Source organism: Protopterus annectens, chromosome 1.part1, assembly GCF_019279795.1.
Source record: "Protopterus annectens isolate FY-2018-M chromosome 1.part1, PAN1.0, whole genome shotgun sequence".
NCBI classification, from domain to species: Eukaryota; Metazoa; Chordata; order Ceratodontiformes; family Protopteridae; genus Protopterus; species Protopterus annectens.
The window spans coordinates 1,791,546,976-1,791,574,422 of NC_056726.1; the positions used below are offsets into that span (position 1 = coordinate 1,791,546,976).

At 44.9% G+C, this 27,447-nt stretch overlaps 1 protein-coding gene across 6 annotated transcripts in view; it reads left to right on the forward strand.

The window, feature by feature from the left end:
• Positions 1-27,447, forward strand: part of PUM1 (pumilio RNA binding family member 1) — a 3,075,948-nt gene that overhangs the window by 1,159,932 nt on the left and 1,888,569 nt on the right. For all 6 annotated transcript variants that reach the window (XM_044084662.1, XM_044084694.1, XM_044084669.1 and 3 more), the window contains exon 7: positions 25,884-26,022. In XM_044084662.1, the coding sequence (XP_043940597.1) occupies positions 25,884-26,022 (139 nt within the window). The remainder of the gene's footprint in view (positions 1-25,883; positions 26,023-27,447) is intronic.

Below are 27,447 nucleotides of genomic sequence, written 5' to 3' on the forward strand. Positions count from 1 at the left end.
TGAAAGCAACTCCAGGTAGAGTTAAGGTCAAAGATAACTGATTATGGTGGTTCTGGCACATTTGCTGGAAAGTACAAGAAAAATTGGTAAAGGAGATTTGTGACTGAAAGAAGAGTCACTGAAATGAAGAGAATGTAGCAAATGAGATGGGTGAATTGTATGAGAAATGATTTAGAGAAGACAGGCTTTGAATTGACAGATGTGGTGACAGTCAGTGCAACACCCCAATTTCATGTTTGAAAATGGGGGAAAAAGGGGTTGATTTTCTTTTTGATTTGAAGTACCATGTAGGAGTAAATAGGTAATTTGCTTCTGGGGAGCTGATGGTTGACAGGCAGCAAGGGATAAAAAAAGTATTGGAAGAAAAAATAAAAATAAAAACAGTCACCCTCCTCAGTGAAAGGACTGCCAGTATCAGTCACTTAGTCATCCTGGTAACTGATAGGCCCTCCAGCTTGCAAGTTGTTAGTATTAGCTTGCCAGCACTTCTGTCAGGCATTCTTTGTTTTAGGCCATTATCAGTGTATCTGGTATCTAGAATGAGTTCTCAGTCAGATAACAAGGGATCAGACTTGTGTCTGGCATATATGTAAAGTCCAGGTAGGAGAAGTAATCCTCTAGACAGGTGCTTTAGGGAGGTCCAGGGTTTTTCTTCCCTGTACAGTGTGATGGAGTTGATCAGTCAGCTTGTTTCTTGTAGAATAGGCACCTAATCCCCTCTTTCAGTGATGCAGAGGTTGTACTTTTGCGGGGGGGGGGGGGGCTGCTTCATTACCTCCCCTTCCCATGAATCATTTACTCACCAGTGAGTATGAAGGTCACTCCTGCTGTCCTAATGCATCCAGTAGTCCTATTGTAATCAAGTGGCTGTTGAATGTACAAACGCTGTTTGTACCATTAAGAGATGTGCTTCTGAGCTGGAACAAAGCTCTGCATAGGCCCTTTTATCGTGTTGACATTACCACTGGTGTATGCGTTCTCTCATCCTGAGGATCTGACTCCATTCTTCGTGTCTACCTTTTCATTACTCCTGGCTGTTGAAGTGGTGGTGTGAACATGGGCCTTTCCTACTAGAGTTAACTTGTGCAAGAGGTTTCTTTGCCACCCCTTTCTTTCCCCTAACTACAATAGTCAAGGAGGCATAAGTACTTAGTGAGACTGACATGGATAATGAGGCTCCCCACCCCCGTACACCAGATAATCTCTGTTATGATGAAAAGATCGGACTGTTCCAAGTCTTTTTTGAACTGAACTGTTTCCTCTGTTTTCTCAACAAGGGACTTGGACAGTATTTTGGAAAGAAGGATGAAGAGCCCTAGGTTATTTTCTGTGAAAGTTGTCATGAATTATTCTTTTTTTACAACCTGGAAGCACCCAGAAGTCTTATGCCTCAGTTAAACCCCATGAGAATTGAGTGATCGTTTCCAGTCATCTTACAGCAAATTACTTTATGATTTGTCTAGGGCTTCATAGATCCTGGAGACCACAGTTATTTTTCACCTTGGCAATGGGCAAAGTACAAGGCTTTGAGTAAGGTGGGCAAAAATGTTTACTTTGCGACTATGTGCTCTTCGTCCTTCTGTTTCACCTGTCCTAATTACACGTCTTTCTGGTGGACAAGACTGCATTGTTCTGGCATGATTTCCATAGTCTAGGATTACAGTCTACCTAAAGAAAACTCCATTTTTCCCTATTGTATGCTTGACTTTGATCATGCTGTGATTGGAGCAACACAGTCTGTAAAGTCTCTTTGCTGCATGATATGGTATAGCCTTCCATCCATCATGGAAGAGTTGAAGTAGCTTATTCTGGATTTCTCTTTCTTGAGAAAGCTTGGGTTAGATATTCAGAGTTAATGGAAGGCACCCGTTTCAAGACCTGTTAAGAGGAAGTATGCATTGGCCATCTTGGAGGATCCATACATATCCCTCAAAGCAAAAATGGTGGCAGTTAGTTGAATTAAATTTGAAGCTGCTTTACATTGTATAATATTTTTGTATTTATAATTAATCAGATTAGATATTCTTTGTGTTTTACTGTTGCAGTCATCACACTTGGGTTGTCTGCCAGCAGGTAGCCCTCAGTCGGCCCGAATACCAGAGTCATGGGATTTCTGTGTCAGATGCTGTTGCCTCTCCCGTGATGTCAGGTCGTCAGGGGTATAAAACATGCAGCCGACGCCATTACATCAGCTTTTCTTTCAGCGCAGGAGCCCAAAGCAGAAGTTGTTAGCAAGTGCCGGTCAGCCGCTACCTGAAATTTTCTTTTTTTGAGTCTCAAACCTGAAGTCTTCTAAAGCCAAGTACCCCGTCAGGGATCCTTTTTTCTTGTTCTAACCGATGTCAGAAAAAGTTAACAATTGTCTTGCCTGTGGAAAGCAAATACCTCAGAGAGATTTTCATTCTTACTGCATCGCCTGTTTAGGCCCAGACCACGACGTTCCTCGCTGTCAGTTTTGCGCCTTGTTTAACACCTGAACTTTTCATCGTCAGGCTATCTTTGTCGCTAAATTCTTTCACTCATTCTTCTTATGCCAAAATGGCTTCGATAAGCCATCCCGACTACCGCTCTTCCAAAAAAACATAAGGATAAAGACAGACTGCATAGGGCCGAAACAGCCGACGATGCTTCCATTAAGCTAGTTGCCAGTCCGCCGGTACTCAGTGTGGCGCCTTCGCAGCCCCTGATACCTGCTTCTGCAGATTCACCGCCCTCTGCTGAGACCCTTTCGGAATCGTTATGTCGTGAGATGCTTCTTTGACTATGGAACCTGTGGATGACTCTACCTTGGATGGGTCAGGAGCCATTGTGCAGGCACTGGCTTCTGAGGGTGTATTCCGACCTTCCAATGTTCGTATTAAACAGACTACTTAAATTTCTGACTAAAACTACCGAATTTCTCAGGCCCAGAGTTCACACTACGCCTAGAAAACCGACGACCAAAGCGCATTCTCAATCTCCTATGCCACAGAAACAAATGCTTAGAATGGCTGAAGACCTTATAACCTTAATTAGGGGAAGCCAGCCTTCCCCCTCTAAAAGACAAAGAATTGATTTTCCTTCTGATTCTTCAGACCCTGAGTCCGATGACTCTGATCCCTCTGATTACCAGGACATACCCTTATCTATCTATGAGGATTCAGATGCAGAGGATTGCATTTCCTCTGCCACCCCTCCAGAGGACTTTTCTTTTGGTGAAACCTCGCTTACCTTAAGAGAGCATTTCCCATGGGAATGCCAGGACTATCCACAGTCCAAAAAGAGACTCAGAGAATTGCCTCAGCACAGGCCTCTAGCTATACCCCCTGTCCTGGATACTGTAGATGATGTCTTCATGGAATCCAGTCTTACTCCTGATGCTTTACCACCAGCTCCTAGAAAGCCTGACAGGAACTACAGAGTACCTGAGTCTCTCAAATTTCTTTTTAAGAATCCCACTGCAGATCCAGCGATCATTTCCTGGGGACCTAAAGGTATTAAGGCTACTACAGCCAAAGACCCTACCCCTTCAGATAAAGTAAGAAGGTATATACCTCTGCAACTCTTCCCATCAGGGCTTTAAATTGCCAGTTTCACATGTTGAAGTACCAGCAGTATATTATGGAACTAATTAAACAAACAATGTTGTTACTTCCTGATTGTACAGAAAATAAAGATTTACAAGAGTTAATGCATTTTGCAAACCAAGTTAGTAAACATACTTTGCAGTGTGGTTTTGATGCCTTAGAAGCATCTTGCAGGGCTGCTGTCACTGCGTCTGTACTGAGAAGGCATGCTTGGCTGAAGGAGCCAATCTTGCCTGACCATGTCAATGCAGAATTACTAATTAATCCAAGAACGTTTGTTTGGCACAAAAACAGAAGTTGTTCTTAAAAAGATGGAGGAAAAAGCTAAATATATGCAAACTGTTAAAGCTTTCTTACAGGTACAGCCACCTAGATTCAGTAGGCATTGGTCTTCTAAAAAATGGTCCTTTCCAGTCCCTCCCAGGCCTTCTCAGGCCAAACCCAGGGGCAACAGACCACCAAGACTACTGTCTCAGGGTATGCAGAGATCTAAACAATGGAGTGCTCACTTCTCAAAAACAGGGAGTGGTAAGCCACCTCCCCCCAAAAACGGGTCAGACCACAATCTACCTCAGAGGAAGATTCTTCTCTGATGAGGACAGTGATGTTTTAACTTACTTCTCCCAGATTCATTCCCCTTTGGACTGTGCTTCCCCAGAGGAAGGCTCCAATGGGACACACTCCCCTTTGGGGGGATTTCATTTGGTAAAACCCTTTCAGAAATGAGAGACCACTTTAAGTGGGACAGCTCTCGAATATTGATGGTACAAAAGAGATAAAATGACCTCCTCCAGGTGGAGACCCTTAGTCCTTCAGCTGTCCCTCCTGTAATCTGTGTCTTTATGGATGCATTTGCCTCCACGTCCGTACACCCTGAATCACAGCCTCCAACCCCTAAGAAATTGGATAGATATTACAAAGTGCTTCAGGACTGTAATTTCTTTTTTAAACACCCTGTCGCAGATCCCTCTGTCATCTCTGTAGCCTCTGATAAGGTTTCAAGATCCCTTCATTCCAGATGTTCATCGTGTTACTCTGCTGCAATCATCACACTAGGGTTATCCTGCCGTCAGGCGGTCCCGCAGTTGGCCTGAATTCCAAAGTCTTGGTCCGGCATCAGTTGCTGTCGCCTCTTCCCTGACGTCAGTGCGCCAGGGGTATATCAGAGGCATCCGATGCCATTTTCTTCAGTCTTTCTTGCCATGCGGTGCCCGAAGCAGAAGCAGTTCGCAAGTGCCGGTCGGCCGACACCTGAGATTTTCGAATCGAGTTTCAGTCCGAAGTCTTCAAAGCTAAGTACCCCGTTGGGGAACCTTTTCTTGCCTCAGTCCTATGTCAGAAAAAGTTAACAACTGCATTTCTTGTGGGAAGCAAATACCTCATAAGGACTTTCATTCTTTTTGTATACCTTGCCTAGGCCCAGACCACGTCGGTTTTGTGCTAGGTTCAATAAGCGAACTGTTAAGCGACGCTTTGATTTCGCACGACACTACGGTAGGAAATTTAATTACACTATGCTGTCGGAGCAACCGACTACTGGCGTGCATAAAAATCGCAAAAATAAAGAAAGGCAGCCTAGATCCAAACCAGACTCCGAGCCCTCAGCTGGGCCGGTCGCCGGTTCTCCGGTTTTAAGTGAGGCGCTTGCGCAGCCCCTGGCTACCGCTGAATTAGATCCCCAGACCACTTCGGATTCTCCAGAAGAGAGTTCTAGGCCGACGCAGCCATTTTCTTTAGGCCCCACCGACGACATTGCAGTAGGAGAAGCCGGTGCTGTAGAAACACCTTCGGTTTCTGAAGGTGTCTTCAGACCGACTACTCTCACCATAAAATCTTATGCTAAGCTTAAGACTCCTCTAAAACCAAAAAAGCCTACTCTTCAGTCTCCAGGTCAAGGCCCTATGCCTAAGAAACAGATGCTTGAAATGGCTGAAGATTTCATTTCTTTGATCAGGGGTTCCCAACCCCCCCCCCCGACAAAAGGCCTAGACAAGACGAGGATTATGCCTCCTCTGATCAAGTGTCTGTTTCCTCAGGCTCCTCTGAGGAACAGGATTACTCCTTTCCCCCTTATGAAGATTCTGATGCTGAAGACTCCATTCCCTCAGCTTCTCCCCCTGAAGATTATTCCTTTGGGGAAACCTTACATACCATGAGGGAACATTTCCACTGGGAAGGTCAGGACTACTACGACTCAAAGAAAAGGCTCTGAGAGTTTCTTTTACTCCCCCAGCACAGACCCCTTGCTATCCCCCCAGTTTTAGACATTGTGGATGATGTTTTCTTAGAATCTAGTCTAAATCCAGATTCTCTGCCTCCTGCTCCAGCCAAACCAGATAGATACTATAGAGTGCCTGACTCTCACAAATTCCTATACAAAAGCCCTGTTGCTGATCCAGAGACAATCTCCCAGGGTCCCAAGGGGGCTAAGGCTTCTATGGATAAAAATCCTGTACCCTCTGAAAGGGACTCCAAAGCACTAGATAGGTGGGGGAAGAAGGTTTACACCTCAGCTACTCTAGCTATGAGAGCACTAAATTGTCAGTTTCACATGCTTAAATACCAGCAATTCCTAATGTCTCAAATAAAACAAAAGATGGGCACGCACCCTCAACAGTCTGAATTCAGGGAAATGCAGGATCTGTTGTATGCAGCTGAACAGGTGGGCAAACATACTTTACAATGTGGTTTTGATGCCTTGGAAGCTTCCTGTAGAGCAGCTGTTACTGGGTCTGTTATACGTAGGCATGCTTGGTTTAAGGAACAATCTCTGCCTGATCATATTAAAGGAAAGTTACTAGATGTACCCTTACAGCAGCATGTCTTATTTGGGGTTAAAGCAGAGGAGGTTTTAAAGAAAATGGAGGATAAGGCAAAATCTATGCAGACGGTCAAAGATTTCTTACAAGTACAGCCCCCACGCTTCAGCAGAAATTGGCCAACAAAAAATTGGTCCTTTCCAGCTTCTGACAGACCACAGAGGGGTAAATACAGACGCCCAAGGGGCAGAGAACAAGCACAAATCCCTTACAAACCTCGCCAATGGGGCACTGCAACACAGAAGGGAGGAGAAGACAGGCCACAAACTACTAGAAGGCAAACACAATGACTTATACCTCAAACTGCCAAGCAAAACTCTCTTGGCAGCTCCCTTGGGAGGAAAATTAGTACTTTTTGCAGACAACTGGCGGTTAGTCACAAAGGACAAATGGGTCCTAGACCTTATCTCACAATGTTACAGATTCCATTTCCACACCTTGCCAAGGATAAAAGGAATGCCTAACCTGCCACAGAATCAATGGGCAGAGGCACAAAAACAAATTACAGCTCTCATGGACATGAGAGCCATTCAACTGGTACCTACACAGGAGCAAGGCCAAGGATTTTACTCAAGGCTCTTTCTAGTCCCCAGAAAGGACAATGCTCGGAGACCCATTCTGGACCTTTCAATTTTAAACACCTTCTTGCAAGTACCCAAATTCAAGATGCTAACACTACAGCAGCTTCTTCCCATGTTAGGCAAGAAAGCTTGGCTAGTAACGTTGGACCTCAAGGAGGCATACCTGCATGTCCCTATCAGACAAAATTGCAGAAGATACCTCCTTTTCATGGCAGGTTCAACCCATTACCAAGTCTCTTCACTGCCCTTTGGCTTATCTACTGCACCCAGGGTCTTCACAAAATGCCTGGCACCAGTAATTGCATACTGCAGACAAAGAAGACTTCAAATATACCCATACCTGGACGACTGCCTCATCCAAGCAGAAAGCAAGGACATTCTCTTACAACACCTGGCTTTTGTAAAACATCTTCTGAGTTGCCTAGGGTACACAGTAAAAGAAAAGAAATCAAAACTAGTGCCCTCACAAAATATGACATTCCTGGGTGCCAGCTTGAATACAATGGCTCAGATGGCTTATCTGACGCCAGACAAACAACTACAATTAACTCAATACTTCAGAGCAATGGCAACAAAGACCCAACTCCCTGCAAGAAAAATTCTGCAGGCCTTGGGCTTCATGGCATCTTGCATACTACTAATACCATTTGCAAAACTGCATATGAGGAAATTACAATGGTACCTAAAAAGCGTATGGACTCAACACAGCCACAGCTTGGAAACAATGATACCTCTCATTCCCTGCCGTCAACAGGAGTTTCTATGGTGGTCACAGGCATGTCACCTCAGCAAGGGTCAGCCTTTCACCTTACCCCCAGCCAGGCAAACTATGACAATAGATGCATCGAACTATGCCTGGGGGGCACACATGGCAGGATGGTGCATTCAAGGCATATGGACTGCAGATCAAAGGAATCTGCACATCAATCAAAAAGAAATGCTAGCTGTACAAAATGCTCTGACAGCCTTCAAGGACCTCTTGCATCCAGGACAGCTTATCATAAGGGCAGACAACACCACAGTAATGTGGTACATAAACAAGCAAGGGGGTACACACTCCTACCCTCTATGCAGGCAAGCAATGACCTTGTGGAACACAGCACTGGCTTACCAAGTTCAATTACAAGCTCAATTCCTGCCAGGAAAAAAGAACACATTGGCAGACTACCTAAGCAAGAAACATCATGGATCCCCACGAGTGGAAACTGGATCCACAAGTATTTGCAATAATAACTCAAAAATGGGGGCTCCCAGACATAGACCTATTTGCCAACCCCCAAAACTATCAACTAACAAAATTTTGCACAAGGACCTTTCACCATCAAGCTTGGAAAGTGGACACACTCTCATTCAGTTGGAAAATGCTGACGGTATATGCCTTTCCTCCATTACCCCTTCTCACAAAGGTGCTGCTGAAAGTCAGGATGGAGAGACCCCGAATGATACTCATTGCCCCAGACTGGCCACGCCAGCACTGGTACCCACTATTAAGGAATATGGCCCAGGGCCCACCATGGATTCTACCACAAATTACCCACCTGCTCACACAGCAAGACAATCAGATTCTACACAGCCAACTCAAAACCTTAAACTTGGCTGCATGGCAAATCACCTAAGCAACCAGCCAGCTCCTCTCTCACAAGCTGTTATGGATGTTATTCTGGAGGCCAGGAGGCCCAGCACCAGGAAAGCCTACTCAGACAAATGGAAAAGGTTTTGTGCCTGGAACCAAGCTAAAGGCCAAAATACCCTTCAGCCTGACATACCTCAGATTTTGCAATATTTAACTGAGATGTTATACAAAGGGCTTTCTTTTTCATCTATTAAAATCCACGCCTCCGCTATTTCAGCTGACTACAACACGGATCCTCCCTTATTTTCACATACACTCCTAAGGCAGTTTCTCAAATTGGCCAAAAACATTAGGCCTCCCAGGGGAGCACCAAAACCTACTTGGGACCTCAACTTTGTTCTGGAAAAACTTACGTTACCTCCTTTTGAGCCAGCTTTCTCAGCTGACTTAAAGTTTATATCATGGAAGACTGCCCTGCTGCTAGCAATTACTTCAGCGAGAAGAGTTTCAGAGCTTCAGGCACTAATGGCAGTAGAGCCTTTCCTCATTTTTCATCAAGATAGAGTTTCTCTACGAACTAACCCCTCCTTTATAACTAAGGTGGTATCCAGTGTGGCTCTAAATCAAACCATCCATTTACCCGCCTTCTTTCCAAATCCACAGAACAAAGGAGAAAGACTCCTACATTCCTTGGACATTCACAGGCAGCTACGTTACTACTTGGATAAAACTAAGGGTTTCAGAAAATCTGACCAGCTTTTTGTATCCTATGCTACAGCATCACAAGGAAAGGGTATCTCAAAACAGACCATTTCCAAATGGATAGGACATTGCATACGTTTTTGCTACACCCACCTTGGAAAACCAGTTCCGGGTAGCATAAGGCCCTACTCTACCAGGGCAGCAGCTACATCTAAAACCATTCCTCAGGGGGGTGCCAACCAAGAATATTCTGGAAGCTGCAACTTGGAGTTCAGTACACAGCTTCACCAAACATTACCACTTACCACTTTTACTCTAAGACTAGAGCTGGCTTCGCCACTGCAGTTTTGCATGGCCTTCTAGCCTCCTCTAACCCTGTTTGACTCCACCACCCATTCTTAGCTTTGGGATTCTACCCAAGTGTGATGACTGCAGCAGGGTAACACGATGAACATAGTACAGTTTTGTACCTACCATAAATGTAGATGTTCGAGTGTATACCCTGCTGCAGTCCAGGTTACCCTCCCTCCATCCCCTCTGAACTAGCTGAACTTATCTCTACCACTCTATTCTATATTACCTCTGTGGTGTATTTGCTTGTGCCTAAAGGTTTTGTTTTATTTTTATATAGCTATATGTATATATATTTTGCCTACCTATTAGGGGCACCTGACATCTGGGGCAAGAAAAACTGAAGAAAATGGCATTGGATGCCTGTGATATACCCCTGGCGCACTGACGTCAGGGAAGAACCGACAGCAACCAACGCCGGACCAAGACTTTGGAATTCAGGCCGACTGCGGGGACCGCCTGATTGTAGGATAACCCTAGTGTGATGACTGCAGCAGGGTATACACTCGAACATCTACATTTATGGTAGGTACAAACCTGTACTTTCTCTTCTCCCCTCGAACCAGGACAGTAGGCAGTTTGAGATGTTAGGGAAGAAAATCTACACCTCAACAACTTTAGCCTTCAAGGCTTTGACTTTCCAAACCCACATGACTAAATATTCCATGGAACTCATGGCTCAAGTGTCCAAAATAGTACTTGACATGTCAGATTCAGCGAATAAAGCCTTGTCACCTTCCCTTATTATGCATCCTCTCAAGTGGCCCGACACTGTCAAATGCAGCTATAATGCAGTTGAGGCTGTCTCCAGAGCTGCAGCTTTTTCCTCAGCTTTAAAAAGGTTAGCGTGGTTGAGGCTTTAACCCCTTCCTGAGGCCATCAAGGCAAAGTTCATGGATGCTTCCCTTGACAACACAACCTTATTTGGTAAACCATCTGCTGAACTTTTCAAGTCCCTGCAGGAAAAGAGCAAGGAATTTAAAGACCTCAAACATATTCTGGTCTCTCTTGTCCCCAAAGTTCACAGGAACTATCCTGGGAAACAGGTCTTTGTTCACAGGCAATCCTGAACCCCTCAACCGAAGCCCTCCAAGTGGAGCAAGAAACTAAATCACTTCTCAGCATCTTCAGCTGCTTCGTGCAGAAAATTCCTGCTTTTCAGAGCAGGCAATCAGCACTTTCAGATGTTCTTCATGTTTCACTGTTGCAGTCATTGCGATTAACAAAGTCTTGGGTCCTGCGTCAGTTGCTGTCCCTTTTTCCATGACGTCAAGTCGTAAGGGGTATAAAACATGCAGCCGACGTCATTACATCAGTCTTTCTTGCCGCGCGGTGCCAGAAGCAGTTCGCAAGTGCCGGTTGGTCGACTCCTGAAATTTTCATTTTCGAGTTTCAGAACCGAAGTCTTCAACTAAAAAGTTAAGTACTCCGTTAGGGAAACTTTTTCTTGCTCCTTACCGATGTCAGTAAAAGTTAATAATTGCATTACTTGTGGGAAGCAAATACCTCATAAGGATTTTCATTTGTACAGCCCAAATCAAATGCACCTTCTTGTCAGTCAAAAAGAAATGCTAGCTGTACAGAATGCACTGACAGCCTTCAAGGACTACCTTCATCCAGGACAATTAATGATAGACAGACAACGCCACGGTTATGTGATACATAAACAAGCAGGGGGTTACACACTCCTACCCCCTTTGCAGACTAGCCATGGCATTGTGGAACACAGCCTTGACCTATCAAATACAACTACAAGCTCAATTCCTGCCAGGAAAGCTGAATACTCTGGCAGATGAATTAAGCAGAAATCTCATGGACCCACACAAATGGAAACTGGAACCACGGATTTTCAATATGTTGACATGCAATTGGGGGAGTCCAGACATAGTTCTGGAGTGAGGCAAAAAGATCTATCAGTTGGACAAATTCTGCACAAGAACTCACCACAAAAAAGCCTGGCAAGTGGATGCTCTATCCTTCAGCTGGAAAAACCTATCCGTCTATGCCTTTCCCCTCTGCCTTTGCTCTCCAAAGTTCTACTAAAAGTCAAACAGGACAAAACAAAAATGATTTTGATTGCTCCAGACTGGCCTCGACAACACTGGTACCCACTCCTGCGCAATGTGTCACACCATCCACCGTGGCAACTGCCTCAGAAACCTTACTTACTGTCTCAGCAGAACAACCAAATTCTGCACATTCAGCTCCAAACTTTTAATCTTGCAGCTTGGCTAATCACGTAAATTCACCCTTAGCATCCCTCAGCAAACCTGTGATTGATGTCATTTTGGAGGCAAGAAGGCCTAGTACTAGAAAATCTTATGCTGAAAAATGGAAAAAAATTCTGTGCCTTGGAATCACTCTCAAGGGATAAGCACAGCAGTACCCAATATCCCTCAGATTTTACAATACTTAACTGAGATGCTTCACAAGGGCCTGTCCTTCTCTTCCGTAAAAATCCATGCCTCAGCCATTTCAGCTCATTACAACACAGAACCTCCCATCTTCTCTCATCCTCTGCTAAAGCAGCATCTCAGAGGGGCCAAAAACTTAAGACCACCCAGGAGAGCTCCAACCCCTGCCTGGGACCTCAGTTTTGTATTGGAGAAACTCAACTCTCTCTCTCTCCTTTCGAGCCAGCTGCTACTGCAGACTTAAAATTTCTCTCCTGGAAAACAGCTTTCCTTTTAGTAGTCACTTCAGCTAGAAGGATTTCCGAATTACAGGCTCTTATGGCAGTGGAGCCTTTCATCATTTTTCATGCGGACACAGTATCTCTCAGGACCAATCCATCCTTCATGCCTAAGGTGGTATCCACTGTAGCTCTTAATCAGACCATTCATTTGCCAACTTTCTTTCCCAATCCACAGAACAAGGGGGAGCGTATTCTACATTCTATGGATGTCCCAAACAACTTAGATTTTACTTAAACAGGGCAAAATCTCAAAGAAAATCTGAACAACTACTGGTGGCATTTGCTGCAGGGGCAGAGAGAAAGGCTATTTCAAAGCAAACTATTTCCAAATGGATAAGCCATTGTATTCATTTCTGCTATATGCACCATGGAAAAATTATCCCCCAGGGGATCAGATCCCATTCCACCAGGGCTGCATCTACTTCTACAGCCTTTCTTAGAGGTGTTCCTACCAGGGACATTCTAGAAGCTGCTACCTGGAGCTCAGTTCATACATGCAGCAAACATTACCATTTACCTTTTTTCTCTAAATCCAGAGCAGGCTTTGCCACTGCTGTCATGCAGGGCCTTATAGTTGGTCCTAATGCTGTATAATTCCCTCCACCCAACCATAGCTTTGGGAATCTACCCAAATGTAATGACTGCAACAGTGAAAGACGAAGAACATAGTACAGTTGTGTACACTTACTATAAATGTAGATGTTCGAGTGTATTCACTGTTGCAGTCCTGGTTACCCTCCCTCCAGCCCCCTATTTTTTCTATGGCTATACCTCTACTTTCTTTCACTATGCTTAAAAGCCCTTTTGGTGTATTTACTTTTGGGATTGGAGGCATATTTTTTGTGTTTTTAATTTTATTTGCTCCCCATTTAGGGGGCACCTGACATCTGGGGCAAGAAAAACTGATGTAATGGCGTTGGCGGCATGTTTTATACCCCTGACGACCTGACGTCTTGGAAGAAGGGACAGCAACCAACGCAGGACCCAAGACTTTGTTAATCAGGCCGACTGAAGGCAACCTGCCAGCAGATTACCCAAATGTAATGACTGCAACAAGTGAATACACTTGAACATCCACATTTATGGTAAGTGTACACTACTGTACTTTCTGTGGAATGTAAATAAGTGTGGGGGGGACAATTTCCTTCCTGCTGTGCAGATTAGCATTACAAGTTTGGGAACTAGCATGCTAACTTCAAATTTCTCTAGAGGCGGTCTACATCCCTTCCAACCAGAACTCTGTGGCAGACACACTGAGCAGGTTTGCAACACAGGGCCATGAATGGATGCTTCAGAGGGATGTGTTCCTGGACGTAGTCCATCAGTGGAGTTTAACTCAAATAGACCTTTTTGCCTCCCCTTTGAGCAAACAACTTCTAAAATTTTGTGTTGGAGAACCACATCTTCAAGCATGGAAAGTGGACACCCCATCAGTTTTATGGAAGAGGAAGTTTCTTTATGTATTCCCTCCCCTGCCACACATTCTGAAAATCCTGCTGAAGATTCAACAGGACAGATTGAAAATCTTGCTGGTGACTGCCTATTGGCCAAGACAGCACTGGTTCCCCATTTTGCACATAGCCAAGGGCAATCATCACAAGTTACCTCACAGAGTGAACTTGTTCAGACAGAACAAGGCCTCCCTCATCTACCTACACCTGTAAACTTTTCCACTGACCCTGTGGTGATAGAGCCCTGATACCCTTTAGACACCGTTTCTCTGAGGATCTGCTTCAAGTCCTGCAGGAGACCAGGAAACCCAATATGAGGAAATCTTACCTTTCCAAATGGAAGAGATTTTCTGTTTGGTGTATTGCTAGAAACCTGGACTCACTAACAGTGGATCTCCCTTTGGTTTTTTCATCTGTGTGAATTGCTCAATGCTGGTTTGGCTTACTCTTCAATAAAAGCACATTTGTCAGCTCTCTCTGCATGTTCATAGGCTCATAGAGTAGTACTAAGCTAACTGCCCTTGCTAGCCATTTTAAGCGTAGCCAATTATCCCGTGTGAGACTCAAACCCTGTATCTTGCGTTTGTGAGGCAAACACCTTAACCATTAGGCCACCCTCCCAACCCCCCTTTCACTTCCTTTAACTTCCAGATTTGAGGCCAAACAGTTTTTCAAAGGCATCCTCCACATTAGACCTCCCAGGAGACCTCCTCCACCCCCAATCTTAACTTTGTGCTAGAAAAACTGACCCTAGCACCTTTCGAGCTAGCCTCCTGTAGCTCCCTCAAGTACTGCACCTGGAAAACTGTCTTGCTGGTCGCTATAACTTCTGACAGGCGGGTCTCTGTGCTCCAGGCCATGATGGCTTCTCCCTCCTTGGTCTTCCACAAAGATGGGGTTTCCCTTCACACCAACCTGTCCTTCATGCCCAAAGAAGTTAATGAGTTGTCCTTAAACCAGGCCATTCACGTGCCAACCTTTTCCCCCTCTCTCCAAAAGAGCAGTGAGAGGATCCTTCACAAACTCAGGTTTTACCTTCACAAAACTAAACCTACAAGAAAAGTTGACTAGCTGTTTGTGTCTTTCCACCCCAGGGCTCTGAGATTGCCTGTATCCAAACAAAACATCTCCAACTGGATCTCAAAATCCATCTCTTTCTGTTGTGCCTACCATGGAAAATCCCTTCCCTGTTTGATCAAGGCTCACTCTACAAGAACAGTGTCCTCCACAGGGGCTGGCACCAACTCTATTCTAGAAGCAGCAACTTGGACATCTGACCACAATTTTACCCAGCAATACAAACTGGATTCCATTTCTGGATCCCGGGCTGGGTTTGCCAGGGCCATTCTTCATGGTTTCCTGGGAAATTCTTCCACTAACTCCACCTCCGTCTTCACATGAGCTTTGGTATTTGCCATCATGTAAAGAATACTGCAATAGATGAATAGAACGACATAGATTAGTTGTGTAAAACTTGCCATATGAATAGAAGGACATAGATTAGTTATGCAAGTACTTGCCATAACATTTGTCTGTTGTAGTATTCTATCCCACTTTCTTCTGTTCTTAGATATACTGAATCTCTAGCCTTTGGACTGTCTCTCTGCTTGGGGCTTCAGTTCTGAGGATGGTGCTCACATACGTCATTTTTATGGCCTACTTCCAGTAGTAGCCTACATCCAGATGGACTGCGCACCGCATTGTAGTAAAAGACTTTGCTATACTGGCCGGCGTCGAGTCACCTGAGCATGCAACTTCCTTATGTAAAGAATATTGCAACAGAGAAAACATTATGGTAAGTTTTTACACAACTAATCTTTGAGTCCATTCTTAGCCTTATTTTTTTTCTTGACTTCTGAATCATCTCTTGGTATGAAGGAAAATGGCTGAAAGGGAGCTGTGTTAAACATTGTGCAGTTCTTAGCACCTAAAATAAATGTCTCTGATAATTTTGGCTGTTCTTTCATTTCTGATTTGGATTTGTATGATGTCCTTCCATGTCACTGTTGCAGTATGCTTCACCTTAAGGGTTTTCTGCAAGGATATCCCAACGTCCGGTCAGTACATCAAAGCCTCGGGCTCATTTGACAAGATGTGTAGCTTTTTCTACAGCCTTTTTCTCCATGGTACTTAATGACATTTGTGCTGCTGCTACTTGGTCCAAGGTTCATAATTTTATTTCTCTTTATAAATTGGATTTACGGAGTAGGTCAAGAGTCTCCTTTGGTTTGTATGTGCTCTGGAATATCCTTCCGTGAGACCACCCAAGAGTTACAGTAGCTGGGAAATCTATCTGATCCATTGTGGAATGGAAGGAAGAGAGCATCAAATATGAAAATTATATACTCACCATAACAGTAGATCTGTATTATCTACTTCTGTCCTTCCTCAGCTTCCCTGCCTCCTTCCCCCTTACTTATAGCTCTTTTCATTCATTTTGGAAGTGAACTTGGTGAGCTGCATTTAGTTACTTCAGGTTTTATGTTCAAGCCTATGCATGACAGCTGGTTTCTTTCTTTATTTCTGTCTGTTGACTGGTCTTCTACTAAGTCTTTAATTATTTTAGAGTGGACTGCTTTTGTCTGGTATTGTGGGCAAACTCAAGCTGAGGAAGCTTACTTTTGTTACAAGAGTGTTTATTGATAAGGGAAGTGGCCTAGCCTGAACACTGGATACATAGCTTGAATGTGGCCAAAGTCAGATCCAAGAAGAATCTGGGGCAGACAACACTGATCTATGGTTTTGGCAAGTACATAACTTTTCCTCACCTTTGGCCAGTTTGAAAAATCAACAGGCAATTTACTGTATGACTTTGGGAGGCAGAGGGCAACCAAAGCACTTGGAGACACCCCACATGGACTTTTGAGTATATCCTAGTCCTCATAAAAAGCACCCCAGCTGAGAATTGAACTGGACGTCCTTGTGCTCTGAGGTAGTAGTGCTACTCACCATTCCAATGTGCTGCAGTTCTTGAGCATCTCAGTCAGGGGGCATGCTTTCCTTTCATGTCTTCTGTTTGTCTGTCTGTTTTCCACCTTTTTGGAAGTGGGTTTTGTACTTTGTGAAACAAAGTCTTCCTTTGCTGGATTGCCTCTAGTTCATTCATTTGATGAATTGGGATAGATGTGATGGTTTTCTTTTTGGACATGCTTCAGTGCCATTCGCACTGAGGACAGCTGAAGTAATAAGCTATCCTCCTCCAAGGAAGACTGCTTCAGATGAGACAGTTTACAAGTGCTGGCTGGAAGTGGTGATGGTGGAGTTCACAGGTGAGGCTGCTAAAGGAGATGCTAAAATATGAAGTTATGGTGCATAACTTAGCAGCCACACATTCTAATACTGGTTACTTTAACACACAAAGTTTGCTGGTTTCTCAGAATTTGTGACTACTCAGTATGCTAAGTTCTGTAGGACTGGTTTCAGGGCATCTAGAGATTGTGAAGCTTCTGTTTGGGCTGCCTAGAATTTCTTACTGTACTATCTGACTCTTTTTGGCCTTGCCTAATACTGTGTGAGAGATGGTTTATATAAATTGTCGTGCATCACCTCCGTGAAAGTTGTTTACCTTCCTTAAAGTGTTTTAACAGATTGGGAGGCATAATTGCCATTTTGATGGTATTTTGGCTTCTCATTTCTAACAAAAGACTGGCTGTTTTGTACTCTTCTTGACTATTTTCTTGATGTGGTTGTCGGAATTTCTGACGGCATAGTGTAATTAAATTTTCTGCCAAAATAGTGTCGGGCAAAATCAAACCGACGTTTAATAGTGCGCTTGTTAAACCTAGCACAAAACCGACAACCAGTGACGTCGTGGTCAGGGCCTATTCATGAGATACAGTAGGAGTGGAAATCCTTATGAGGTATTTGCTTCCCACAAGAAATACAATTATTAACTTTTACTGACATCGGTATGAAAATCTCAGGAGTCGGCCGACTGGCACTTGCGAACTGCTTCTGCTTCGGGCACCGCGCGGCCAGAAAGACTGAAGAAAATGGCGTCGGCTGCATCTTATATCCCCCTGGCGCACTGACGTCAGGGAAGAAGCGACAGCAACCGACACCGGACCAAGACTTTGGAACTCAGACCGACTGGGGAAACCGCCTGATGGCAGGATAACCCAAGTGTAATGACTGCAGCAGTGTCACACGATGAACATCTACATTTATGTAGGTACAAAACTGTACTTTTCTTGATGCTGAGACTTTCACCCAGTTTCACCTTTTTTCCATCATTTTTCTATTCCAACTGCTTATGCTGACTTTTGACCTTTTAAAATTTAATTGAACCTGGCACTTTGACATAGCATAACAGCAGTCTTCCTTAACAGCAGTCTTCCTTCCAGTTGTAGCAGGCATCAGGCAGATTTTTGACCTCTGATGTGTTTTACCTTGCTGTCTGAGTGAATTGCTAATAATGTTGAATATCTACAGAAATTGTTGCAATTGTAGGTGGGTACATAATCCATTTTTTTCTGTTATCCTCATAGTTGTCACCAGCATTTCAGACAGATTTCTATCATATATATATATATATATATATATATATATATATATATATGTATATATATATATATATATATATATATATGTGTGTGTGTGTGTGTGTGTGTTGGAACAAACTTCCCACAAAACTGACATCTCTCTCATCATTACCTCTCTTTAAAAATCAACTAAAAAGTCACTTAAAAGCACAATGGCTTTGTCCTTGCACAAACCCCGACTAACCCCCTTTACCACCATAACCTTTTCTATACATCTCCTCCTCAACCACCTTTAATCTATGTAAACATATGATGTTAAGTTGTCAATCTCGCCTTCATTCTTGCTGGATGGGTTCGGAGCCAATCCTTGGCTCCGACTCGGCCAATACTAAAGCTCGAGAGCTATTTTTACCGGCTCGAGGCTCCCCTATATCCCACAATGCTAGGCAGTAAATACCCAGATCTCGTTTGCCGCTTTAGCTGCGAGGTGCTTGTTTCTACCGGCTCTGCAGGTTAGTGACCTTTTATAGTTGTCAAACGCTAAAATCCCCTTATTTTTCTTTAGGATAGTTTCTCAAAATAGTGTTTTAGTTATCTATCCCTAGTTTCATTCGGGTTCCCCTAATTGTTTTTCCCGTTTATCCCCTGTTAATTTCCTTAGGCCTTCGGGCCCTCCTCACTTCTTTCCCTTAGTCATACTTTATTGTGTGAGTGAGTGGCTTAGTTTTCCCCTTTCTTTAAAGGTGTGTCTGTGTTTTACAGCCACTTTAGGATGTCTAAAGACTCCAAGGTCTCAGGCTTCAAGAAGTGTGACTCGTGCTGTCAGAAAAGGTCTCTGACAGACGGTCACACTTCTTGTGTGTATTGCCTGGGACCTTTGCACCTGCAGGACTCTTGTTCTGTCTGCCACGCTTTCAGTCCAAGAGTCCTGCAGGAATGCAAAAACAAACTGATACTTCGAGGCTTATTAAAGCCTGAAGGTTCCCTGACCCGGACTGTGTCAGGAAAACCTTCTAAGCCTTCCAAGGCGTCGGCTCCAGCTTCGGAGCCGTCCGCTGGTGGCTCTAAGGCTGCTTCGACATCGACTCTGTCTGGAGCCGATGTTTAGAAGATTCAAACTGTTACCTCGGCTCCGGCTGGAGCCGAGAGGTCCGAGACTCAGATGGCTCCGATAGTTTTGTCGGAGCCATCTACTAGGAAGAGGTCGAGATCCCCATCCATTGGCTCTATCCACTCGGCCCCGGGATCTCCACTTTTATCAGAGAGGAGCCATAGGTCACACTCCTCTCGGTCCTCCAGACTGTCCGACCACGACTTAGAGAGGGTGGTGAGCAGACTTCTCAAGTCCCAGGCACTGGCCCAAATACTGTATAGCCCTACTCAATGGTCAGTGGCTATACCCATCCCTTCCTCAGTTCCTCCTCCGATTCCCATGAGTTCGGAGCCGGAGCTTCTGGGAGCCGTGACTGTCGGTGCGTCAGAGCCGATACTTCCACTTTCGGCTCCATCGTCGGCTCCGATCTCCTCCTTGGAGGGATCTGGGCGCCGAGCTTCCCCCGTCGGCTCTGAGGGGGCGAGTGGCATCGGACCCTTGTCCGAGCCCGTTCTCCCTCTTGGAGCTTCGGCGCTGGTAAGCTCGGCCCCAACATCGGCCTCGGAGCCATCTCTTTCGATGCCGGGAGGAGTCCTCGTCTCTTCGGAGCAGGGATCTTCGGCCCTGCCTGATCGGGGCGCCTTCAAGGTCATGCGGAGCGTGCTAGACCCGGTGTCTGTTCCACGGTCGGCTCCCTCAGCTCCTCCCTCTACAGTGCCTGCGATGGTCTCTACCCACCCTCTCGTCCCAGACCGTAGAGAGCCAACGTCTCAAGTTTCCCCACTGGGAATATCCTCCTCTTCCGAGGCTTCTCCTGATCCTTCAGGGGAACCCCCTCGGAAGAAACAATGCAAGAGGAAGCATATTGACTCCCCCGAGTCTATCACCTCGGATACCGACTTGGATGAGTCGGAAGGGTCCCCACGGTCCTCCTCTGAGGATGTCTCCTTTTCAGACATCATTGAGATCCTTAGACAGAGGGGGAACTGGTCCACCCGTAACCCTTCAGAGGACGAGTCGGTCTACCTTGAGGCTTTTGGCTCTCGCCCTTCCACCTCCTGGGTATCTTCTCCCTTTGACCCCCTCATGGAAGTGGTGGCAAGGAAGGCGTGGACAGCCCCTGATACGGTGGAACCTACCCCACGAAGGCCGTCCAAGTTTATTACAGCTCCTAAGGACAAAGAATTCTTATCCAAGGGCGTCTCTTTTGATGCTATGGTGGTGGCCGCAGCCACTAAGAAGGAATTAGCTGACCCTTCGGTACCTATCCATCCTCCTAATAAGGAATCTAGGACTATGGATAGGTACGGTAAGCGGATGTTCTCCTCAGCGACCTTTGCTATGCGTTCGCTGAACTACTTGTGTCACTTCACCCGTCTTCAGAGAGATATGCTCAAGGAAATGGGTGATGCTTTGCAGGATCCAACAACTGAGGGGTTTCGAGACAAAATGAACTCCCAGTTGGCAACCCTGAATTCAGTCGTCAACTCCTCCATGCGGCTTATTTCCTATGCGGCCATTGGGGCGAGTAGGGCCGCTGGCACAGGTGTAGCTTTGCGACGTCACACCTGGATGCGGCTTTGTAACTTTACGGACCCTTTCAAGGCGTCCTTCACCAATTCCCCTTTTGATGGTTCAGCGTTGTTTGGACCTCAGGTGAAGGACACGTTGACTAGGTGCGAACAGGATGGCAAGACTCTCTCTGCCGTGGGAGTCCAGTTTTCTACCCCTTCTAGACTGTATCCCAAGGGTCAGAAGGGGGGAAAAATGTGGTTCCACAAATCACAGGGAGTCTCGCCTGATGCACAGAGTCAGTTCCCCTCTAGAGGCAGAGGGGGGAACAGCAATAGACGCCGCCCTAGGGACAGGGGGGTCCGCAAAATCAAGGTAGCAGAGAGACTCTCTCTGACAAACCTTTTCAGCATCCCCGAGGAGCTGCCCGACTGTCCACCTTCGGAGGCAGTCGGGGGAAGATTACCACTGTATCCAGAAGCCTGGCTTTCTCTCACTCAAGACAAATGGGTACAGTCGATTATATCTGAGTCTTACAAAATTCCCTTTGTCCACATCCCATCTCAACCAAAAGGGCCCCTTCCAGACGTTCCACCCGGTCTAAGGGAACAAGCAGCGCTAGAAATATCAAAGCTGCTGTCAAAAAGAGCTATCCAGCCAGTCCCGGCAGACCAGCAAGGATCCAGAATCTACTCCAAATTATTTTTGGTTCCAAAAAAGACAGGGGACTGGAGACCGATATTGGATCTCAGCAGACTAAACAAGTCTGTAAACAAAACAAAATTCCGGATGGTCACGCTTCAATCCATTCTACCCTTCTTGGGTCAGGACAATTGGATGTGCTCAATAGACCTTCAGGATGAGTACTATCATATCAAGATGCACAGACGCTCCAGAAGGTTCCTCCACTTCCGGCTGGGAGCCAGTCACTATCAGTTCAGAGCCGTGCCCTTTGGTCTCACTACAGCCCCTCGAGTGTTCACCAAATGCATGGCAGTGGTCACGGCTCATCTGAGACGACAAGGATTCCAGGTGTTTCCATATTTAGACGACTGGCTCCTTACCGCTACCACCAGGCGTCAACTTCTCATATCCAGAGACTACACCATTCATACTTGTCAAGCTCTAGGCATTTCCATAAATTTCGAAAAATCTGCCTTGTTGCCTTGTCAGTCTATTACCTTTATAGGCGCCACCTTAGACACAATTCATCTTTCCGCGAAGCTAACAGAGCAAAGAGTATCAGATATCCGCAAACATGTTCACATTCTTCTTCAGTGTGACAGGATCAAAGCCAGGTTTGTCTTGAAGGTTTTAGGTCTCATGGCAGCTGCCATTACAGTTCTTCCCCTAGCCCGCTTTCACATGCGGATCCTCCAGTGGATGCTGTTTTCTCAGTGGCCCTTCCAACAGCTCCCAATGTCTCACAGTATTCTGCTGACCCAATCATGCAAGAAGCATCTATCTTGGTGGATGACCTCCCCTCAAGTTCTTCAGGGCAGATCCCACGTCCCCCCCCACCCGGTTGCCACGGTGACAACGGACGCCTCCCTGATCGGGGGGGGGGGGCATTGTCAGGGCAGGATGGTCCAGGGCACATGGCAACCTTTCGAAAGCCATTTGCACATAAATGTCCTGGAGATGAGAGCAGTACTTTTAGCGTTGCAAGCCCTTCAGCACTCTCTTCCCACCGGGACTATTGCAATTCAGACAGACAATATGTCTGTAGTATGGTACATCAACAAACAGGGCGGAACCAAGTCTTATCCCTTATGTCGAGAGGCACTCAGACTTTGGCAGTGGGCGATCTCATCTCAGCGGTTTCTGATAGCAACGCACATCCCCGGAAAGTCCAACGTGATAGCGGACAAGTTGAGCAGGGCCATACTCATGCCACACGAGTGGTCTCTCAAACAGTCAGTGCTGGAAGAAATTTTTCAGACATGGGGCCGACCTTGCTGCGATCTTTTTGCTACTCCCCAAAACAGCAAGTGTCACGATTTCTTCACCCTCTTTCCCCTACCAGGTCAACCCGCCAGGGACGCTCTAGTCCACGATTGGCCCCGGGGACTTCTGTATGCCTTTCCCCCCTTTCCACTGATCTCTCAAGTAATTCAGAAAGCTACCGCATTGAGAGTCGACATGGTCCTCATTGCCCCTTACTGGCCTTGTCAGATATGGTTTCCGTTCCTTCACCTGTTTCTATTGGAGCAGCCTTGCCATCTGGATCCAGTGCCAGATCTTTTGACCCATCAATCGGGTCGGCTGCACCACTCCCTCCTATCTCTCAACCTCACAGCTTGGTTGCTCCACTTCCTACCCTAGCCAGGCTTCCTTTAATTTCCCATTTGGTCCGTAACATCCTTATAGCCTCCCACAAGTCTTCTACAAGAAGGATTTACAATAGCAAGTGGAAACGTTTTTCCTTCTGGGCAGCAACTAATAACATAGACCCTTTCACTGCACCTATCCAGTCTGTACTAGACTTCCTGGCAGAACTTTTTCACTCAGGTTCTTCTTCATCTACTATTAGAGTACAATTGGCGGCTATATCTAATTTCCATGTAGGCTTTTCAGACTCCAGCACCATGTCCCATAAACTTTGCAAAGCCTTTCTAAAAGGTATCTTTTTGCTCAAGCCCCCAATTAGAGACCCCCCACCTCAGTGGGACTTAAATTTGGTTCTAGCCTCCTTGATTCCCCCCCCCCCCCCCTTCGAACCGGCCGCTTCCTGCAATCTGAAATTGCTTTCATGGAAAACCCTTTTTCTAGTAGCCATAACATCAGCTAGACGGGTATCTGAACTTCATGCTCTTTGCAGTCATCCTCCATACTTAGTTTTCAGCAAAGACAGGGTGTCCCTTCGGACCAATCCTTCCTTTTTACCCAAGGTTTCTTCTGAGGCGAATCTGAATCAGACAATCAACCTTCCAGTTTTCTTCCCTAATTATTCCAACAAGGCAGAACAAAAGTTACATTTCCTAGATGTTCATCGCCAGCTTCGTTATTATTTGGATAGGACTAAATAGTTTAGGAAGTCTAACCAGCTGTTCCTATCTTATGCGGAAGGGAAGATGGGCCTTCCAGTTTCCAAAGTGATCCTTTCGAGATGGCTGGCCTCTGTAATTTCCTTCATTTATGAACTCAGACACCAAAAGCTACCATCACGACCTACAGCTCATTCAACCAGGGCGTTAGCTACGTCAGTAGCCTTTCAAGACAGACTGCCTATAGATTCCATCTGTCAAGCAGCTACATGGGCTTCTCCTCATACCTTTATCTCACATTATAAATTGGATATGGCCTCCAGAAACCGGGCTAACTTTGGTTCCACCGTACTCAAGAGTCTGTTCCGATGAGTCACCCAGGATAAGGGTGCTAGGGACAAGGTCCCATCCAGCAAGAATGAAGGCGAGATTGACAACATTGAGAAGTTATGTACCTACCATAACGTTCCATGTTAGTTGTCTTCTTCTCGCCTTCTTTCTTGCGTCCCACCCTCCATCCACCTAGCCTGGACAGACCGAGAGGATTCTTGGGATCTTTTATCTTCCACAGCGTCAACCACCTCTATTGCCCCTGATTGATAGTTCTACAGGTAGTTTCTATAGAGGTGGATTTCATTTTTCTCTGTCTCTAGGAGACCAGCACTGCTATACTTTTAGCTATCAAATGAGATCTGTGTATTTACCGCCTAGCATTGTGGGATATAGGGGAGCCTCGAGCCGGTAAAAATAGCTCTCGAGCTTTAGTATTGGCCGAGTCGGAGCCGAGGAATGGCTCCGAACCCATCCAGCAAGAAAGAAGGCGAGAAGAAGACAACTAACATGGAACGTTATGGTAGGTACATAACTTCTCATTATCTCATATATATACAGTATGACAAAAAAATCTCTATTATTCCTTGTTTGAAAAGACATTTTATCTTTTCTCTCTGTTTCAATCTTATTCATATTTGTGTATTACATGTATTAACTTACTCTGTTTTATAAATGTTATCTTATTATGCCTATTTCTGTGCAAACTTGTAAAAACGACTGGAGCTTTTCTCCCCGGGCCTCCACTGAAAATGGACATAAATCCAGCTGGACTAGCCCGGTCAACAAATGTAAAATAAAATAAATAAATAAATGTGTGTGTGTGTGTGTGTGTATATATATATATATATATATATATATATATATATATATATATATATATATATATTATTTGCATTGAGTGTGGTGTTTTTTGTAGTACGTTCAAAGTCGTATAAAAGTTCTGTAGTAAAATTTACTGCTCATTTGATAAAGTCTTTATTTCCTTCAGAGTTTTGCATGTTGTTAATATTGCTTTAAAAGAAGCCAAGTTAAAGGTTATGTATGGTAGGATAGATAGTGCAGCTTATTCAGGCTTGCTTTAACTTCAGATGTCATTTGTCAGATTTAGCGAATTTCGCATAGTTGCAGATGGATAAATAGCATTTAATATTCAGGCATTGATAAATGTTTTGTAGGAGAATGATCACTTGTAAGACTAATTGCAGTTAAATCTGTCAGGTGATTGTGATAAACTGCTAAAATAAAAGCAGCAGTTTTAAATGCTTAGGTAGCTTAGGTAGCTTTCTAATTTCCAAGTTTTAAGCTGTGGCCTTGTAAAGTCAAGGTTGGAGCTGTATGTGCAGTTCTGTAAGGGAATATATAGGACTTTATGCTTCTACATATTTTCTTTGCCAGCACAGCAGCAGTGTTCATAGAATTGTGCTCTGCTAGGTATAAGTATAAATGGTTCCAAGGTCAATGAGGCAGCACACTATACATTCATTTTGTTTGTTTTGTAGACAGACACTTTGTGTACCTGTCAGAAATTTAACTGGTCAAAAACAGAATTTCAGGTAGCCAAAATATGTGTATATTTGTTTTATATAGTGAATTAATTTTTTGCTTTAACCTTATCACACTGAGATTTTAATTTGGACAATTTAGCATTACATTTTCTTTGACAGCAGTTGAGTGCTGCAAAAGGTTTTATTTGAAGAGCATCATTGAATAGATTGTTGTTCTGTTGGACTGTCTTTCAGGTTCTGCGGGCTGGGACTAGTCAACGTCCATTGACTCCAAATCAGAACCAGCAAGGACAACAAACAGACCCCTTAGTAGCAGCTGCAGCCGTAAATTCTGCTCTGGCCTTTGGACAGACGCTTGCTACTGGGATGCCAGGTATGGTTGGTTGACTGGCTGACTAGATTTTTAAATCATTATGAAATGAGAGAAGTCTAGATGTAGAAATGTATTCACTTGATTATTTATTAATTGTCATAATCATATGGTAGATATATCTCTGTGTACCTTAGGGTCAGCTTTTCAGTAATACCTAACTTAACACGTAGAGCAGCAGTAGGTTCATTTGTCAAACCTGTTCTAGTAAAGGTGGCATACCTACATGTCAGAAAGGAAGGAGCTGAAGCCTAAAACTGCTAATAAGTCTGTAATATTGTACATTGGGCATCTGTAAGTAAATAGGTTTCTGATGTGTGCCTTTTCTTCCTGTGAGGTAAGGAATAACTTATGGGTTTATTCAGCTTGTGTTATGGATTCTAAGTTTTTCTTCACAGTTAATGATGATCAACATTTATATAACTGTTACAGATGCATAAACTATTTGGATCCTGTCCCAGTGACTTGCCAGTTTTCAAAGCTTAATGGTGCCATTTGATGTTGTCTCTTTCATTCCTCCTAATGGTTGGGTTCCAGATCTGACTCTCGGATCCGACTTGGATGGATTTTTACAGACTAGGAACCAAGTCTCGTGCTCCTCCCACTTCTCATAATTTTCTTTCCTCTGCCTAACTCCCCCAGATCTCATTTGCCTCCAGCAGCGACAGACGTGGTTTCTAGAGTCTCAAGCATTTCTTGGAATAGCAGTAGTAATCCTTCCATAGATGTTCATCGTGCATACAGCTGCAGTCATAACAGATGGGTTCTCCTGCCGTCAGGCGGGTCCTCGTTCAGCCGAATTCCAAAGTCTAGGTCCGGCGTCGGTTGTCGTCTCTTCTTCCCTGACGTCAGTGCGCCAGGGGTATAAAAGAACCAGCCGACGCCATTTTCTTCAGTCTTTCTTGCCGCGTGGTGCCCGAAGCAGAAGCAGTTCGCAAGTGCCAGTCGGCCAGCTCCTGAAATTACGAAAATTTTGCAACCAAAGTCTTCTTGAAAGCTAAGTACCCCGTTGGGGAAACTTTTCTTGCCTCAGACCGATGTCAGACAAAGTTAATAATTGTATTTCTTGCGGGAAGCAAATACCGCATAAGGATTTTCATTCCCTCTGCATTCCTTGCTTAGGCCCAGACCACGACGTCTCGGTCTGTCGTTTTTGTGCTACATTCAACAAACGCACCATTAAGCGTCGGGCGGAGTTCGCCCAGCACTATTTTGGCAGAAAATTTAACTATATTATGTCGTCGGATACTCCGACTCCAGTTTTGTCTAAAAAATGCAAAGACAAGGACCGACACAAGAGGTCCGCGGCCTCTACCGACATCACGCCAAAGCTGACTACAGGTGGTCCGGTTCTCAGCGAGGCGCCTACGCAGCCCCTGCCTACCGACGACACTTCATTGGTGGTGTCTTCTGTGCCCGAGGTCGTTG